Source organism: Myiozetetes cayanensis, unplaced genomic scaffold (assembly GCF_022539395.1).
Source record: "Myiozetetes cayanensis isolate MyiCay16 unplaced genomic scaffold, myiCay2020 scf1, whole genome shotgun sequence".
In the NCBI taxonomy this organism is placed as follows: Eukaryota; Metazoa; Chordata; class Aves; order Passeriformes; family Tyrannidae; genus Myiozetetes; species Myiozetetes cayanensis.
In genome coordinates this window covers 101,344,594-101,360,973 of record NW_026086604.1, presented here as the reverse complement: position 1 = coordinate 101,360,973, position 16,380 = coordinate 101,344,594, and the positions used below count along the sequence as shown (strand labels likewise).

Genomic DNA, 16,380 nt, shown 5'->3' with positions numbered 1-16,380 from the left:
GTGTTATATTGCTATGATTACTTTTTGGGTTAGCTGCAGAAAATAATTTGGTGATTTTTTATGGTTTCTGTTAAGCAAGAGCTCAAACAGTGCTCATATTCTGTTGGGGCTTCAAAACATAGCAATCATGATAGTTAGGTATGATTCTATAGCACCAATAATGACAGGAGATGAAATTACAACCTCACTGAAGTCTATGAGAAAGTCCCCACTCCCTTTAATGAGACCAACATTTAATCTACAATTGTAAAAATCTTTTATATATTCTTTACATTTAAGATGGGGATTATATGCAGACTGCTTTGCTCCACTTCACCTATTTTATTTTCTAGCTATAATGTTTATCATTTTATTTTCTACTTCAGATTAGTTTTGAATTAATTTTGTAGGATTTACATTTTTAAAGCATCTAGGAGTTTGCAATTGTTACCTCTTGTCAAGTTGTGCAGAGTTCAAAATGGAAATGAGAGAACGGACTTGCAAAAATTCCGTTTATTCTTGATTTCATTTGGGTAAGGGTCAAATATTTCATTGATCATCTTTCACAAAGATGGGTATTTCTGCTGCTTGCCTTTGTTGAAGCTGGAAAATGGAGATCTGTACAAATATATTTTCTAGATTCTTCTCAACCTTATGAACAGCTGAGTTCAGGTCAAGACTTCCATAAAGCTTCATAATTAAGCTCACTTTGAGTAGAGTCAGCAAGGAACATTGTTGTGTGTAGCTTCTTTGCCACAGCTGGACATATTTTCCAAGCATGACAGAGAGAACTGTCAGCTGTCCTTCTGTGTGGTCTTAAGATCAGATGTGCAATGGTTGCTGATAGTTGTCCTGCAAATATATGGATGGTTTTGGGACACCAGAGTCCTGAAGAAGTCACTCAGGTGTAATCCTTTTCAGGAACAAAGAAGGCATTATAAACTGTGACTTATAGCCCATTACTAGAAATTACTTTAAAGCAGGTATGGAGAACTGGAGATCTGCTGAGAATGTAAAAGTGTGGAAGCTGAGAGGCCCAGCCTGTCTGAGCTTTATTCCACTGAAAATTAAAGCACATTGTATTTGTAACTGTTTTGTAACAGGCTGATCTAGCTGTGGGCAACAGAACAGAAAAGTCTCTGATCCAGGTTCCACCCTGATTTTGCTCTGGGGACATGCACAGAAGCAGGAGATATGAACCTTGCACTAGGGATGCAACTATCACAGTTTTTTAAGGTACAATTTAAAGGCCGCTGGAGTCAACGGAAGGCCTTTCAATTACTTCGATGGGCTTTGGATCAGAACCTCTGCTAGGGAGCCTTTGTCCTTGGCTTTCTTAAAAGAAGATTTTACTGGTGTGTGAATAGTGTTAATCACCCATGAACACTTGCTAAAGAGTGATCTGGTTTTTATGATATGGAAAATACCCTGCTGAAGCATGAAACCTTTTAATGAAGTCAAACAAAGTAAAACTTGCCCTCCATAACCTAAAGCTCAGTTCCTGAAATATCATTTACTGGAATAATGCATTCCCCATCTGTCAGCTTGGGCTTTTTCCTGCCACAGGTGAACTAATGCAGCCTTGGACATGTACCATGGTTACTGGTATCTGGTATTTTACTAGAGGCAAGGGATATGAATTGTTAATAGCAAATATTAATTTTGTCCATCTCACGGAAACAACAGAAAATAAGCACATCTTTGGCCCTGAATTTACGTAATTTGGTTTTCCTGACACCTAAATCAGCTATATATCCTTAATCTTATCCTTTGAGAAACTAGTGGCATCACAACTGAGAACTTCTTATTTAATGTAGAACTAATTATTGGTTAGTCTATAGTCAGTGAATGTATAAACCTGAAATATAAAAGCCATCTGACAGAGTTTTTGCTACTATCTTTAGTCTTGACTGTTCTGGTACGTTCAGGATGTAATGATAATAAAAAACATTCACAGTAAATATTCTTGTACTTGTTCATTACCTTATGAACAATACAATACTGTGGATTTGTTGATTTCAAAACCCAATTCAAATTGTGATTTTATCTAAGTAATCACTAGTCTCCTGTCTGCCAGCATCAGATGAGGTCTCATAGAGTTCATTAATGAGTCTTTTTCTCTATTCATATATAAGTGAAATTCCTGAGAATCATGATAACAACTCTGGTTCACACAGTTCATATGGTAGCAATTTATTACCTGTCTTCAGATTTTTTAAAGCTCTCTGGCACTACGGGGTTATTACAACAAGTTAGAAAGACAGGTATTTTAAGTATGAAGTCATCGTTAAGATCTCAGAAATACTGAGTGCTCTTGAATTGAAGCTTTGATGAGAAATAAATCCTCCTTGTGACACTTTTATGCCATGTAGAGATGAGGAAGTGTGAGCAACAACACCTGGCAAGCAAGCTGTCTTCTTTAAAAACAAGCAAACCAGCTGCTCATCAGGTTGGAGAAGGATTTAGCAGGAAATAAAAGTCTGCTCAAATGTTTCTTGCTCAGATCTGCAAGAGAAAACTCATATTTTATGATTTGTCCTCTGGATACTGAGAAAAACTCTCTATATTTTGTATTTTCAGGCACCATGAAGAGTTTCTCTCTAAAAACAGGTCTCATTTTCAAGTGACCAATCTACTTGACAGATCCATTTCTGTTCATATCAAATCTCTCATTTAATGAATGTAACCTAGTGAGTAATAAATCAACTAAAGATTAATAAACAAAATTTGACAGAAATTTTCTCTTTCTGGATACAGTAGTGGTAGGATTTCTGGATTTTCTTTGTATGGGTTGCCTCTTCTCGTATTCTCACATGTGTGCATCAGGTAGGTCGTCCCATTTAATAAGCCTCAAATGTATCTGCTTTCTGTTTACATAAACAAGATGCATTTAATGCACACTAAATAGATTAAAAAATTTTTACCCTAACAGAGCAAGACTAACCAAAATGTTTTTGGCTCTTCAAAGCCCTAGATAGGTGGTAGTCTCATAAAGCATTGGAAAAAAAAATTGTTGGGAACCAAATGTAGGTGAGTTGATACAAGGCTGGCACATTTAACTATGTACATATTTTCCAACTGGATAAAGCATCTAATCTGATCCCTTCAAAAAATAATTTATTTCATTTTACAGCTGCCTAAATCAGCCAGCTATGACTCCATAGGAGACATACCATACTTCCCAGAAATAGAAACATTTAACTCCAGAGGGGAACCTAATTGTAGGTCTTCTTTAGCTTCCATTTAGCTGTAAGACAAATACATGCAATAGCATGCAAGACAGACACATATATCAATATATACCCCTCCCAACCTCAAAAAACCCAAAGCGAGTTTGGATGTGTCACCTACATTTTTTTTTAGGTTATTTGGCATTTAGTGAATAATTTTGTGACAATTGTACTTCAATGAATTCAGTGTTATTCTGAGTACCAAGAGCCTCAGTCAAATGACACTGTAACATGCTGAAAAGCTTCCTTTTCATACCTTGAAACAATAACTGTCAGGGATTTATTTTAATCTCTAGGTAGATAATACTGTGATGGCTAGTCTTCTTCAACTTTTGACTTGGCTTTTGACTTCCCCTTTTTGTATTTAATTTGTTGTTGGTTTTGGTTTGCTTCTTATGAGTAACAAATCCAGATTAATCTACCCCATTCACCTGACTCTCCTGACACCAAAACTGTTCTCATACCCTGCTGCAATCTCCATGTTTGCAGATGTGACAAGCAGAGAATGAAAATAGTGTTCCATAACGACCACAGAGAGGAAGCTGCCTGGAAACATTGATTGTTTCTTGCAGCGCTCCCCTCAGTTATTTAAACAGTATTATACTATCTCAAAGATTTGTAAACTGAGATATGGAGAGATGAAGTTCCTACCTGTGCTGTTCCAAATCCTAAATAAGCCAGAGCTATGTGCTTTCAATAATACTCTCTGTCCCAGACACCTGTCATGCAAACACTTAAGCATCTGCTCATCTTTGCAGAACAGCTCTTGCAATTTCACTGGACTGCAGGGTAAATTTAAATTTAAAGACATTCTTGTTTGTAGACTCAGGACCTATGGAATGACATTTAGCTGCATCATGCTCCACTGCCATGTAAGATGCTGTAGGATATCCCTCCTGGCTTCCAGCTGCTGCTCCAGAATGGCACAGGTTTGTCCTAACTCCCATATTATCTATCAGCCCAGATGTCTCTGATGCCCTTGAGCATCTACAGCGACACCTGTATTAGCCCAGCTGTCATCACACTAAAATGAGGAATTCAGAACAATATGGTGATGCAACAGAGGGAAAGAATAGATTTTGTTAACTCCTAGGAGTGTGATCTGCAAGCAGAATCTACTGTATTTTTTATTTCCTAAATTGCACTGGTCTTTTCAGATGAATGGAGACCATCAAGAGACAAAACGCTACAAGCTAAGAGTAATGGAACCAAACAACCTGCAGCTTACCTGCAGTACGATGTCCCGTCCATTCCGTGTGATGTTGACAGTGTGGGGCTGTCCATTAGCCATGTTTCTGTGGTCAATATCAATGTTATATGGGTCTTTGGTGCCTCCAAGGCTGTACCGAATCTGCAGATTCCCTAGTGGAAGAAAAACGTGAAAAGCACCCTCAGGTATTTTGGTCTTTATTCACCAGTTATTTCCCCCTCTTTATTTTCATACAGAGCTGTTATCATTTCACACTTAATTGCTCTCTTAGCTGGTCTCTGCAGTGACAGAAGAGCTGGTGTTTGAGATTATAAAGTTACTGGGCTGAAACTGCCTCTAGTTTATAACCCAGGAATGTGACAATGACCAGCATCTCCAAACCAAAGTGTTTGTAAACACTCCAGTCTGCAAACCAAACAAATCAGAGCTATGCCTTGAACAATATGGGCAGTTGGTACAAAATTGAGCACATCAAGTAGCACTTTATTGTTGAGATTATTATACTTGCTGCAGTAAAATTCTTTGAAATTATACAAAGCATAACATTTTCTTAAGAATAAACCACTGACATGAGTTGAGTAAAGGCAAAATTACAACAAATTAACACTGACACATAATCTACACAAGGCACTTTCTTGCTCTGCCATTTAATTCTTGTTGATGGGTGACCGTCTGGACTTTTATGGAAATTTAATAATATATATATGGTGAAATGAAAATGTCATGTTATATTGTTAGAAAAGTATAGTCAGAAGTGATTAATTGATATTCATGACATACTACCAGACAGATTTTTCTTTTCTAAACAAAAGTGAAGCGTCTGCTCTTCATAACACATTTTAATATTTGATTAAAAGGAAGAATGAAAAGGGAAAGGCAGATCCCATTATAGATGAAAAATGGAAATATTCTGGCCCAAAAGAGCAGCCCTAGACCTTTGTAACTATAGTTAAGTTGTCTGATGTTGGATTTCTCTCATGTACCTGCTTTCTTCCCCATGAAAGGAAAAAAATTAGTGGCATGTGGAATACTCATATTATCCCATAAAAGAGAACAGTAATAAAATCATACTAATTATGATTTTCATGGGGCACTAAGGCACTATTTGGAATTGAAGTATGTTCAGTTTATATGCAGTTTTAATACTCTAGCAGCAAATGATCCATATCTAACCCTCAACCATCACCAAAACATTTAGGACATTATGCTACATCCATATTTTAGCCACCTCAGTGAATATCCAGATTTTCAGGACAGTACATGACCCTTTTCACTGACTACTGGTGATATTACCATGAGTTCAGCTATTCGGGTGCCTTCATGTGGATGCCTACTTGTCCCCACTGTAATGCTGGTTTGTGGCAAAATCTAGTACAAGTAGGATGCAGGTTCAGATTTCTAAGTGCTTTATATTTTCATGTCAAGGGGGAAGAGACACTAGTTCAGAGCTTCATCTGATTGTCAGCCTGGTGTTATCAACTGTGCAATGGAGAGAGCCTGGAGCAGTTGCTTACCAGTTGGCTTCACAAGCACAGCCATGAAGTCCTGGGTATAGGAGCTGATGTACAATAGGACACAAGGGGACTTGGTGGTACTGAAGCTGAAGCTGAGCTCTTCTTTATTCAAGTTGAGGTCAGGTGATGCTGTGATCTCAGCATCTGTAGAACTCAAAAGTGTTCGGCTAACTAAATCCTTCATGCTAGTTCCTGGGGAGTGGAAGTTGTAACGAAGCCACATTCCTTCTTCAAAAAATGCTCCAACATCTTGAAGAGAGCAGAAAAACGGAAGAGGGAAAAAAGAGAGAAATTAAATGTGTTGACACCTTTTGGATGAAACATATTACTTCTGACTTGATCAGTACTAATCTGTGCATGCTTCTACTGCTGCATTATTTAATCACTCTGACAACATTTAGGTGAATAGGCTCACTATTTCCCTGTGAGAGTGAAAAAAACAATCTCCATTTTATTGTTGGGTACCTGGATTCAAAGAGCAAAGGAAAGATTTCCTTTGGGGTACACAGAGGGCCTGTGCCTATATCTCATATCAATACTACAGACAAGTAGAATTACACTATAAATTTATTCTCATTAAAATCTTGCAGTAGATACTGCTCCAGAGAAGGAGACACAAGGAAAAGTGATTTAAGGTACACGGTAAGCAAACAACTGTCAAGGAAAAGGAAAACCATCAGTACTGGTGAGCAAATTTGAGTGGATTTGGAAGGAATGATGACAAAGGAATGGTGACAATTCCAGAACCTGAAGGATTTGAAATAGGATTGGACACAATAGGAGAAAGTTATCGACCACTAATACAATCCTTCATGAGAACTGCATAATCAGGATGCCCTTATGGGAGATAAAATTAACTAGGGAGCTTGACTCAGCGGGGAACAAGGCAAGAGACACATGATCTGTAGATCCCAAGAGGTGCTACCCAGGCAAAGTTTTCAAACAAATATGAGACAAGATGGGATGTTTCAACACTCCAGACAGAAAATAAAACTACTTTTGGCAGAATTAATACTTTCAGCTGAAAACGCATGGGACAGCAATGCAGTCCTACCTATTTCTTAACATTAAAAGCATAATTCAAGGTTAATGTTCTTACAGTGATGGTTGATTTTGACAGCCTCCTATGAAAATTATTGCTAAGTGGTCTAGCATTGGTAGTGTATAACCTGCTATATTGGGGATTGCCTGACTGACTTCCTATAGTAATAGTTCATTTGCTGACATTGTGGTCCTGGATTGGTTTTTCTGTTTGGGACAACAACATTCAAGGAAATTTAAAAATTGTATGTGAACTTGATTAAGAAGGTGTGTTTATGAACATTTTATAAGAGATTAAATAATGATGAATAAATAGTATAATCACAATATATGAGTATTGTATTTGAAGAAGGGTTATACTATATACCTAAAGGCATTAACAGTCTTTAAACAAAAAGTCTTCTATTGTTTACTGCCTTCTTACAGGATGCAGTTTGCCACAGATTGGTACAAAACTGTAGCATTTTGAATCTTCACACAATTCTAAGCAGAAACTTTATCTCAAACTATATGAAGAAAGATGCCCATTTTCCAAGCTGTGCAGTGACAGGGAACAAGTCAGGAAAGAGCCTGCAGAATTTATTCAGTGGTCTAGCAGAGAAAAGGTAAGAAGATAGGTAAAAGTATAATGGACTTTACTGATGCTTCTTTCAAGAATTTTGCTAAATCTAGTACTAGAAAAGCTTTAGGTTTTCCTGTTATCGCATAAAAATTCTCCAAAACTCAAAATATCATAGTCACTTTCACCATATGGATGTATGAAACATGGAGCCAAGTTGTAGTCCCGAAGTGCTATAAATAATTCGGTCATTATGATAAATTTATAACTGCAATTTTATAGGAGAAAACTTAAATCACCCTGAAAAAGTTATTGAAGAGGCAATTTAATTTAACAACTATATTTTACAGTCATGGCTAGGCTTCGCGAATGAAGATTTGAGAAGGGCTCTACCCATACTTGCTACAAGCGCGCTGATGGCTAAAAAGGCCAATGCGAGATAGACAAGTCCGGTTGCAGAAGGCACAGCAGAAAAACTCCCCAGGTGATATCGACGAGACGTGATTCTTTCTGCGTTGTCTTTTCTCCTCGAGAGTGATCCTGCGTGTGTTCTCAAAAGCAGCAGCAGCATTATAGATGGTGTGTCTCCAGGCCTCCCGATTGGAGGCCAGGGTAGACCAGTGGTGGTGATCAATATGGCCAAGGCTGAGGGATTGTTTCAGGTAGTATATTTTACAGTAGACTCAACTTAAGTACTCCTAGATTAAAAGTGAAGAGCCCCATCCTAAGAAAAAATTCCTTGAATTGTGATGCCCTCTGCCACTTAACAGTGGCATTGAAGACAAGTACGCAAAAATCTAAAGCACTGTAATTCCAGGTATTAGAAAGACTCACTTAAAAATATCCCTGTGACCAGTAACTATATTCTTCTTTAACCTCTGCTCCTAGCTCATGCAAGTTGCTTCTCAGGCAGATGCTGTATCAGTCATGTGGCCATGGCACTGGCAGAGCTGCTGGCCATTGCCAGGTCCTGGCTGTTTGACACTGCCCCTAGGGAGGCAAACTCATACAAAATTATGTTTACCTCCAGCCTGTTTACTGCTTGTCATGCCTTTTATTTTAGGAGCAATCTTTGGGATTGCCTGGCACTACGCTTGCCCAGGGCCTCATGCTCTGGGAATACCAGGACCTTCAGTCCTGACCTCATCACTGCTCTGGGGCTGAACTGGAAACTGTGCAGAGCATTTTTCCAGGGCTCTAAATGTTACAAATTTCTACTTTTAATGTTCATTACTACAAAGAAAGCTTTAAGTAAATGTTGCTGTCTGAAACTGTATTCAGAATATTCTGTGATTCTGAGTCAGACTCGATGATCCCTATGGGTCCCTTCCAACTCAGGCCACTCTATTCTATAACTTTATTTTCCAAAAGGGTTTCACTACAGAGCAAAAGTGTTCTGTATGTTTAACTTGATTTGTGCTGAGAAAATAGTTTTCATTGTAGTTGTATTATTACAGGCATACAGGGCATTGTAATGAGCCATGAAATTCTCCTCACATGCACACCACCTCTTTTAAAAGGAAGGATAAGAGGAAGGTTCACTTTGGCTGTGTGAGTGTATTGGGCCCTCGATCAGAAGATGTTGAATCCCCTCAAGTTCCAGCTCATCAAAGAGGTTGATGCATGTAGATTATGCTCTTTTCTGAAAGAAGCTGAAGTCCTTGCAGCAGTGCTCCAAAGTGCTCACTTGGAGGTACTTCCTGAAGCTCTGCTAGATGGAGCATCAAAGTCCTCAATCCATAAAACTATTCAAGCTGCATGATTAAAGAGGGTCAAATGCAGCACAAACCCTGCTGCTGAAATGTGGGGGAGGTTTCCATGCACAACTCTTGTTTTCTTCCATAATATTTCAAATGCTACATGAAAAGACAACTCTTGGGACATCAGGCATAAGGTGTAGTGAAGGGTTGCTCTACAAACTGCCCTTTCAAGGCAGAGGCCTTAGGGAAATTATTGTGCTGGTAACAGATCAGTTTTCTTTAGAAAGTAGTACCTATTTCTACACCAATATTCAGTGGAGTCATCCTCTCTTGACAGACTTGGCAAATTTAAAACTTTGGGCCTGCTCTGTAGAGAAACCCAGAACAGGAATTGTGGATCATTAAAAACAATGTTATGAAGCACAGTGCATGTCCCCAGAATGAACTGCACGTCTTACAAAACTGTCCAACTTCAGTTTGAAAAAGGATGAAGTGAAAGCTGATCCAAATCTTCCACATAAAATGCACAGGTACTCAGAACTGAGAAGCTTATTCTGAAGGTTATGATGTTCTGGTCATCTCCCCAGCCTCCTTCTCCCACTCAGCTACTTTTATTTTTGTACTCTCTCATTCTGTCTGGAATCAGGAGTATTGAAAGACTGGAGGAAAAAGCCAAATAGCAACAAAAAGCCCCATTTCTCCAACAAAACTTGCAGAACCTCATGACATTTCTGGGCCAGTGCTGTAGACCTAAGAAAATGTAAGTAGGAACATAATTCTACTTTGCTATTGGTTTAACATCAGTGAAATGTCAGTGTTGGTTCTTCCATTCTAAGGTAGTTATAATGATTCTATTAGCCATACAGACAGACACACAGAGAACTTGTCTTCTTTCTCCACTACCTTTTCCTCATCTGTGAAAAGCACTGTCAGCATGGCACAGGTGTGGCTGAACACAGCTTGAGCAAGATTTTCTACCTGGGGGCACATATATACAAGAGATGCAGAACTCACCAGGCTTTACAGGAATTGAATTTGCTCTGTGCTGACAGTTGGGATAGGAATGTTAATAGGGATTGTCATGAATCAAGTACCAGATATTACTCTTAATAAATAAAGAAGCAGTAGATCTGTTGAGCTATCAGAAAAAAAAAAAAAAGAGTGCCACTTCCCCAGAAAAGCCAAGTTTAGACAAGGAGCTTTTAAAGAGTGGTATCATAAGGAGTAGTAATCTCCCTTCTGCAGTAGGACAGCTGCCATCAACTCCCAGCTGCCATCAACTCCCAGCTGCCATCTCTTATTTTTCCATGTAAACTGAACCTGACTTCTGTCACCTTTTACCTTCGGACCACGGAGAAAGTAATGCTGGTTACTTCTATGGTATTACTCTCTTTGGCTTTTCCTGAGGCTGAGTCTTCAAAGCAACCTTATTAATGCCCATAACAGGATATACCTGCCTTACAGAAGTTGGAGACAAAATCCTGACAACTATGAAACTTGCCAAGAACATGAGAACTGGCAGCAGAAAAAGGTTCTCTCCTCTTCGTTTCACAAAGCTGACTGAAATGTCTTCTTACAGCCATAAGCATGTCCTATCTGGATGCCCCAAATGCCTTCTTGGCCCTGCTCAGACTCTGTACATTAAGACTATTACCCTGTGATGTTGCTTGCTAGTCCTCATTGGTATGTCTTCCCTGCACGATGTTCTGGATGTAAAAAGCAGCCTTTTCAAAATCCTAAGCAAGGACAGTCATTGGAGAGGTTTCTGACACCTGATACTTGTACAGAGATTCTTTAGACAAGGAAGACAGCTGAATAAATCCTCTTTCTTGATGCATAATTTCTTTCTTTTTTGATTTCTCATATAGTTATGAATATTGAATATAGATTAAGCAGAGCTTGCTTGCTCATCTTGTGGCTAAAAATGTGCTAGGGAGCACCTAAAATTGCTGCTACTTCCAGATTGTGGTAACAAAGATTAAGACTTGTTCACTGAGATACATTCTGGCCATAGGGCATCAGTAAAGGGTCAGAATCTCAAAGCTGTTGATCTGGGAGAGAATTTGAGTGCTCTGAAGGTGATGGTGCTTACCATATACCTGGTTAGCTCATTCAGTGTTTTATTCTACCTACAGTATTTAGTTTGTGAAGCCAAGAATTGGGATTTAAACTATAGTTCTACATCCTCAAGTCTCATATTCTGGCTGATACTGCTCTTATAATTTGTGATGCATGTTTGAACTTTCCATTTGTGGACTAAAGTACAAAAGTACAGCAATTGCTTATTGACATTAATAGAATACAAACCTAGAGAGGATTTGTTTCTTCTGTATGAACACATCAGTACCCAGTATAAAAAAAAAAGCTTTCTTGAACAAATGTCTATCAGAATTGGAGGATAAGTAAAATAATGCGCATAGGTGAAATTATAGAGCCTGATCATAAATCCGTGTAAAGTTTCCTGCTACCTTCAGTAAAACAGGATAAGTGTCAAAGAAGATGGGACTAAGCCACCCTATTCATTACACCTTCAAGCCTCCCTAGTCAGTGCCAACAGGTAGATTCTGCAAGGAAGCAGTTTAATGTATCTAACCAAGGCTGAGCTCTGAACCTTCTTTTGCAATAGCTCTGTAAAGCAGGTGTCTTTTATTCTATCTGCTATACCTGAACAAAAGTGTGCATGCCAAGGAAAGCCTAAAAAATGTCAGAAAAGTTGCAGCTGCATTTCATTCTGATTTGAAAGTACTATAAATCTTTCTACATGTACAATCATTTGAACTGATGTCTGGCATAGCAGACTCAGAGTAAGGGAATGGCAACTGGTGCCATGTATTGTCTGCCAAATCTAAATGAAAAACCAGCTCAATTTCTAGTGGATATATCCATAATAGTTTGGAAAAAAATGAGATGGATGAAGAAAAATGTAATGTCAAATATACAACAGACCAGGTTTCAAGATTTTCTACCAGGGAGTTTATGGAGGTGCTCTTTAAGTAACCTCAGAAGAACTTGCATCTTTACAAAAGCCATTTGAGAAATATTAGAGGCTGTCATTTGATAACTGCACAGCATTCAGAGTAACAGCAGTGATAGGTGAGATCTGGCTTCAATTCCTTCCTGTACCACAGGAAGCCACTTTAAATGTGAACAAGTCCTTACTTCTTTCATCATCTGGTTCACCTTCTGCATTATCATAATAAAAACATCTCACATCACAGAACTATTGTAAGGATAAATACCCTATAATCTTGAGAGGTGCCAAAACTACTTCAGTTGCATAGAGGTGCATAAATATTGCACATGGGTGTCTAGTGTGAGAACCTCAAAACTCTCAGTTGCCTTTGTAAATGCACCCAGCAATGTTGCTGAAACTGCTCTACTTATCTTTGATGAAATACCTTCATTCCATGAGCAATGACTCCATAGCAGGCCTATTGTAGTTAGCTGACAAAGAAATTGAAAGTTTATCACATTTTTTGAGACAGGACTTAGTATTTTTTTAAAAAAACTTATTACTCTGATTTATTTGCTTTCTGCATATAAAATAAGGAGTTCCTGCATTTTATAAGTAGTTTGCTATGGATGGTAATTACTACGAGGAAGGTTTGTTTTTCTTTAAAGATGAAAAAGATTTTTTTTTCCCCAATGATAGAATTCTTGCATTGATGTGCAATTTTCAAACCACTAGAGCATAAGTGTGCATGTTTAATAAGGCAGTATTGACAGGACACAGGAATGGAATATCTTTACGAGCATATTTATTTTTTTAGAGTTATATATTTACTTAATAGAGGATAAAACCCAAGTCCTGAAGTATGACCTGCAGGTAAAAAAGCCCATCTGCAGCACTCAGACTTACCACATTGGGAGCCTAACATTAACAACCCCAGGAAAATTTCTCATGTAACTTTCAGCTAACAGATCACAATCACGTTGCCTATAGTAGAGCTTTTTGGATGTGGGAGGGAATGTTGCCTTGATTTTCTGGGTTCTGTGATTATGAAAGCTAAGAAATTGTTTACCTTAAACCATTCTAACAATCACCCCCCCATCACCCCGCCCCCTGCAATCCATTGCTTTCAGCCAAAAAAATGCAATGTTTTTGCAACCAGCAAAATAAATGGAATTAAATGGGAATAACCAGGGCAGAATTTGGAGGTGATCAAGTGTCCCTCTGAGTCGGTGGAAGGGTGCAGAGCTGCTGCCCCTCTCTTCTCCCCGCCATGTCTTGCATCCCCTCAGCCTACTAAAAAGCTGATTTTTTTAATTGAGACTCAGAAGGAGGCAAGAAAGGAAGAAAATCTGACTGTGACAATACTACTTGTAAGTGCTTTCAGGATTCATGCAAATACAAAAACAAACATGAAGGAGCTTAATTCGGGCATTGGCATAAGGATTGCAAGAATTCACGCCGTGAATATGAGCTTTAGTCCCAAGAAGAAAAAAAGGAAAAAAGAGTATACACTCTTCTCCTCTCCTTGGTGCAAATTGAATTACTGCATAGAAATTGGGAAGCTTTGAATTTGCCCTTCCAGCACACCTGAAGGCACATGAGTCATAGCACCAGCTATTTAATTTTTTCTTTTTTTTTGCCACACTATCTTGGTGGTTCAAAATTTCTTTTCTGATTGTTGTTCCACTGCATTTCAATACCAAAGGGGGAATGCTTTCTCCCTGGGGTATGTCCCACATCAGAATGCTGCCACATGCCCTGCATTTGACCTTTGATTTTTTTGTTGTTAAAAAGAGGAAAGAGTTTGTTTTTTAAAGGAACAAAAATTAATTGTTTTCTCAGAAATGCTTTTATGATGATAGGACAGCTGTGGGAGAAACAAAAAAGAGAATTTATGTTTAAGCAAAGGACAGGGAAAGGTCAGAAAGCAATCTGCAGGACTGCAGAAACACTGCAGCTATTCCTCAGAGCAATTTCTTTGAGCAATGAAAGAAGTAAAGCCAATTGCATATGCCTCAAATACAAAACAAAAATAAAGTTAAAATAGGTGTCAGACTGCATTTTTGCACTTCTTTTTGTCCTTGTAAAAAAATAGTGTAATTTCCAGGCCACTACAACATCAATCATGGTGTGATGTGCTACTAATAAGGCTGGAGACAATGCAATTTCTTGTCAGTCATCAGTCAGTGGCTTTAAGGATGGATTTTATCAGCAAAAGAATCCACAACATATGGACCTGCTTTTATTGTGAGGTGTTTATTACTCATGAGACATTGTAGGCTGATTGCCTTATATTAATGATGGTTTTTTCCTTTAATTTTACCCATCACTCGTGCTAGCAGTTTCAGTATGTAACCAAACCCAAAAAGTTTACCATGGGCTAGTGATTTGAATATCAACATAAAACTTTCGGATAACAAAAGTTTCCTGTGGGAAATTAAAATCAATGAGAAGAGAAGTCTATGTTATACTGAAAGGTGTTATATTTTGCCACCTTTCACTCCAGATGAGTGGCATATTTTTCTGGTAATATCTAAGATTGGCTTGAATGTGATGACTTAAAATGTCAGGCATTACTGATTATCAAATCAACAGCTCTCCTGGGCTTGGAAAATTTACTCAGAGGAGTAAAATTATGAAACCTAGTCCTGGTTTATCCTGCAGAGCACTAACCTTGTTATTTCTTGGCAGCTGTGAATGTCAATTCCCAGTTAAGATAACAAAGGAAAATATTCTTGCTTGCCTCATATTAGACTCACCCAGCATAGTAGCAACAAGTAGCATACAGTGGTGGAGGTTAGAAAAGCGCAAGTAGTATTCAACTATGCCCTTACTATAAGGAATGAAAAATGTTGAAAACAGATAATGTAGTATTTGAAAACATGTTCACAGACATTTCAGTGCTTTTGCAGAAGGGAAAGTGTCAAAGTGTTAACAAAAAAAATGAATTGAAATAGGCAAATTATGATAATTTCATCCAAATAAATTAAAATATAATTTAAGTAACATTTTTATTTTACAGGAATAAATTTTCAAATTTTTATAAATTTTAAAAATATTTTTAAAACTAAAACATACTTGGCTGTTTTGACAGTATTTATTTTGAAGTTGTTATATATGTTTGCCCTTTGTATTTAGAAAATATATTCATTCTTTTCTCCTGGATGACAAGGACAAGGTACAGGAGCTACTATTAAAAAGAAAACGCAGGATCCCCTCCTTTTACAAGCCTAGGAAGTCTGACAACATGCATAAGTAGTTCCAATACTTTACTTGATTTAAAAGGCTCAATGCAAATTAAATTTACAATGCAAAAAGTAATGGGCTTGAATGAATTGTTGTAAGATCTCATTTTCAGTATTGTTTGTTAAAGAGATTTTACAATTATTTTGATGATAGGATGCCCCAAACACTGTCTATTTTGTGTAATTTATCCTCTAGCTTTTTCCCCAGTGCCCCATTGTTCTTTCTACAGAGAAGCCCTGTGACACACTAAATCATAGTTGGGGATATTCTAGATGAGTACATCAGTTTTCAGCAGTAAAAGAGAGGAAATTGGTAATTTGCATTTTGTACCTAAGACCTTAAGGATTTAGACAGCTATTTTTAGTCTGGAATAGATTTGATATTTAAAGCAGAGATCTGATGTCGTGTTTAAATGGTACAACACAGTATGGTACAGAGATCCCCATGCTGTCATGAGTACCTTTGAATGAGTCAGTGCTGCCCAGCAGCAGTAGCTTACAGCAAGTTTTGCTGCGTGTCCAAAGCATCACTGTCAGAGCTCGGGGCCTTTGGTTGGACTGGGAGAAGCAGATAAGGAAAATAGTATGCTATAGTATAATATTACTTCTGTTGCTATGACAGTGCTTACAGAGCAGCCAAAACCAGGGTTTGTCTGTGCTAGGTGCTCAATTATTCCCCTAGTGGTATGTTTTTATTCTGCTAGCTCCATATCCAGGAAAAATAAAACACTGCAGCTTAGAGCTAGTTTAGGCAGAAGTTTGGGGTTTAGCTATCCATAAGAGAAACAGAAACCCCACAGATAAAGGTCAGTGTGATGAGTTTTGGCAATACACAAAAAACCTAAAAAGTGAATTCAGATTATGGCATGGCAGTTATTCTCCTATTTTTCTCCCTTTTTTTTTAATTTTTTTGGTCAATATGTGTGATCTGTAAGAGGCTGACCCAGTT

At 38.0% G+C, this 16,380-nt stretch overlaps 1 protein-coding gene across 1 annotated transcript in view; it reads right to left on the bottom strand.

Annotated features, from left to right (window-relative positions):
- CNTNAP2 (contactin associated protein 2) overlaps positions 1–16,380 on the bottom strand; it is a 1,021,111-nt gene that overhangs the window by 72,767 nt on the left and 931,964 nt on the right. The window contains exons 19-20 of the mRNA XM_050333690.1: positions 5,934–6,182; positions 4,438–4,571 (exon numbers count right to left, since the gene is read on the bottom strand). Of these exons, the coding sequence (XP_050189647.1) occupies positions 4,438–4,571; positions 5,934–6,182 (383 nt within the window). The remainder of the gene's footprint in view (positions 1–4,437; positions 4,572–5,933; positions 6,183–16,380) is intronic.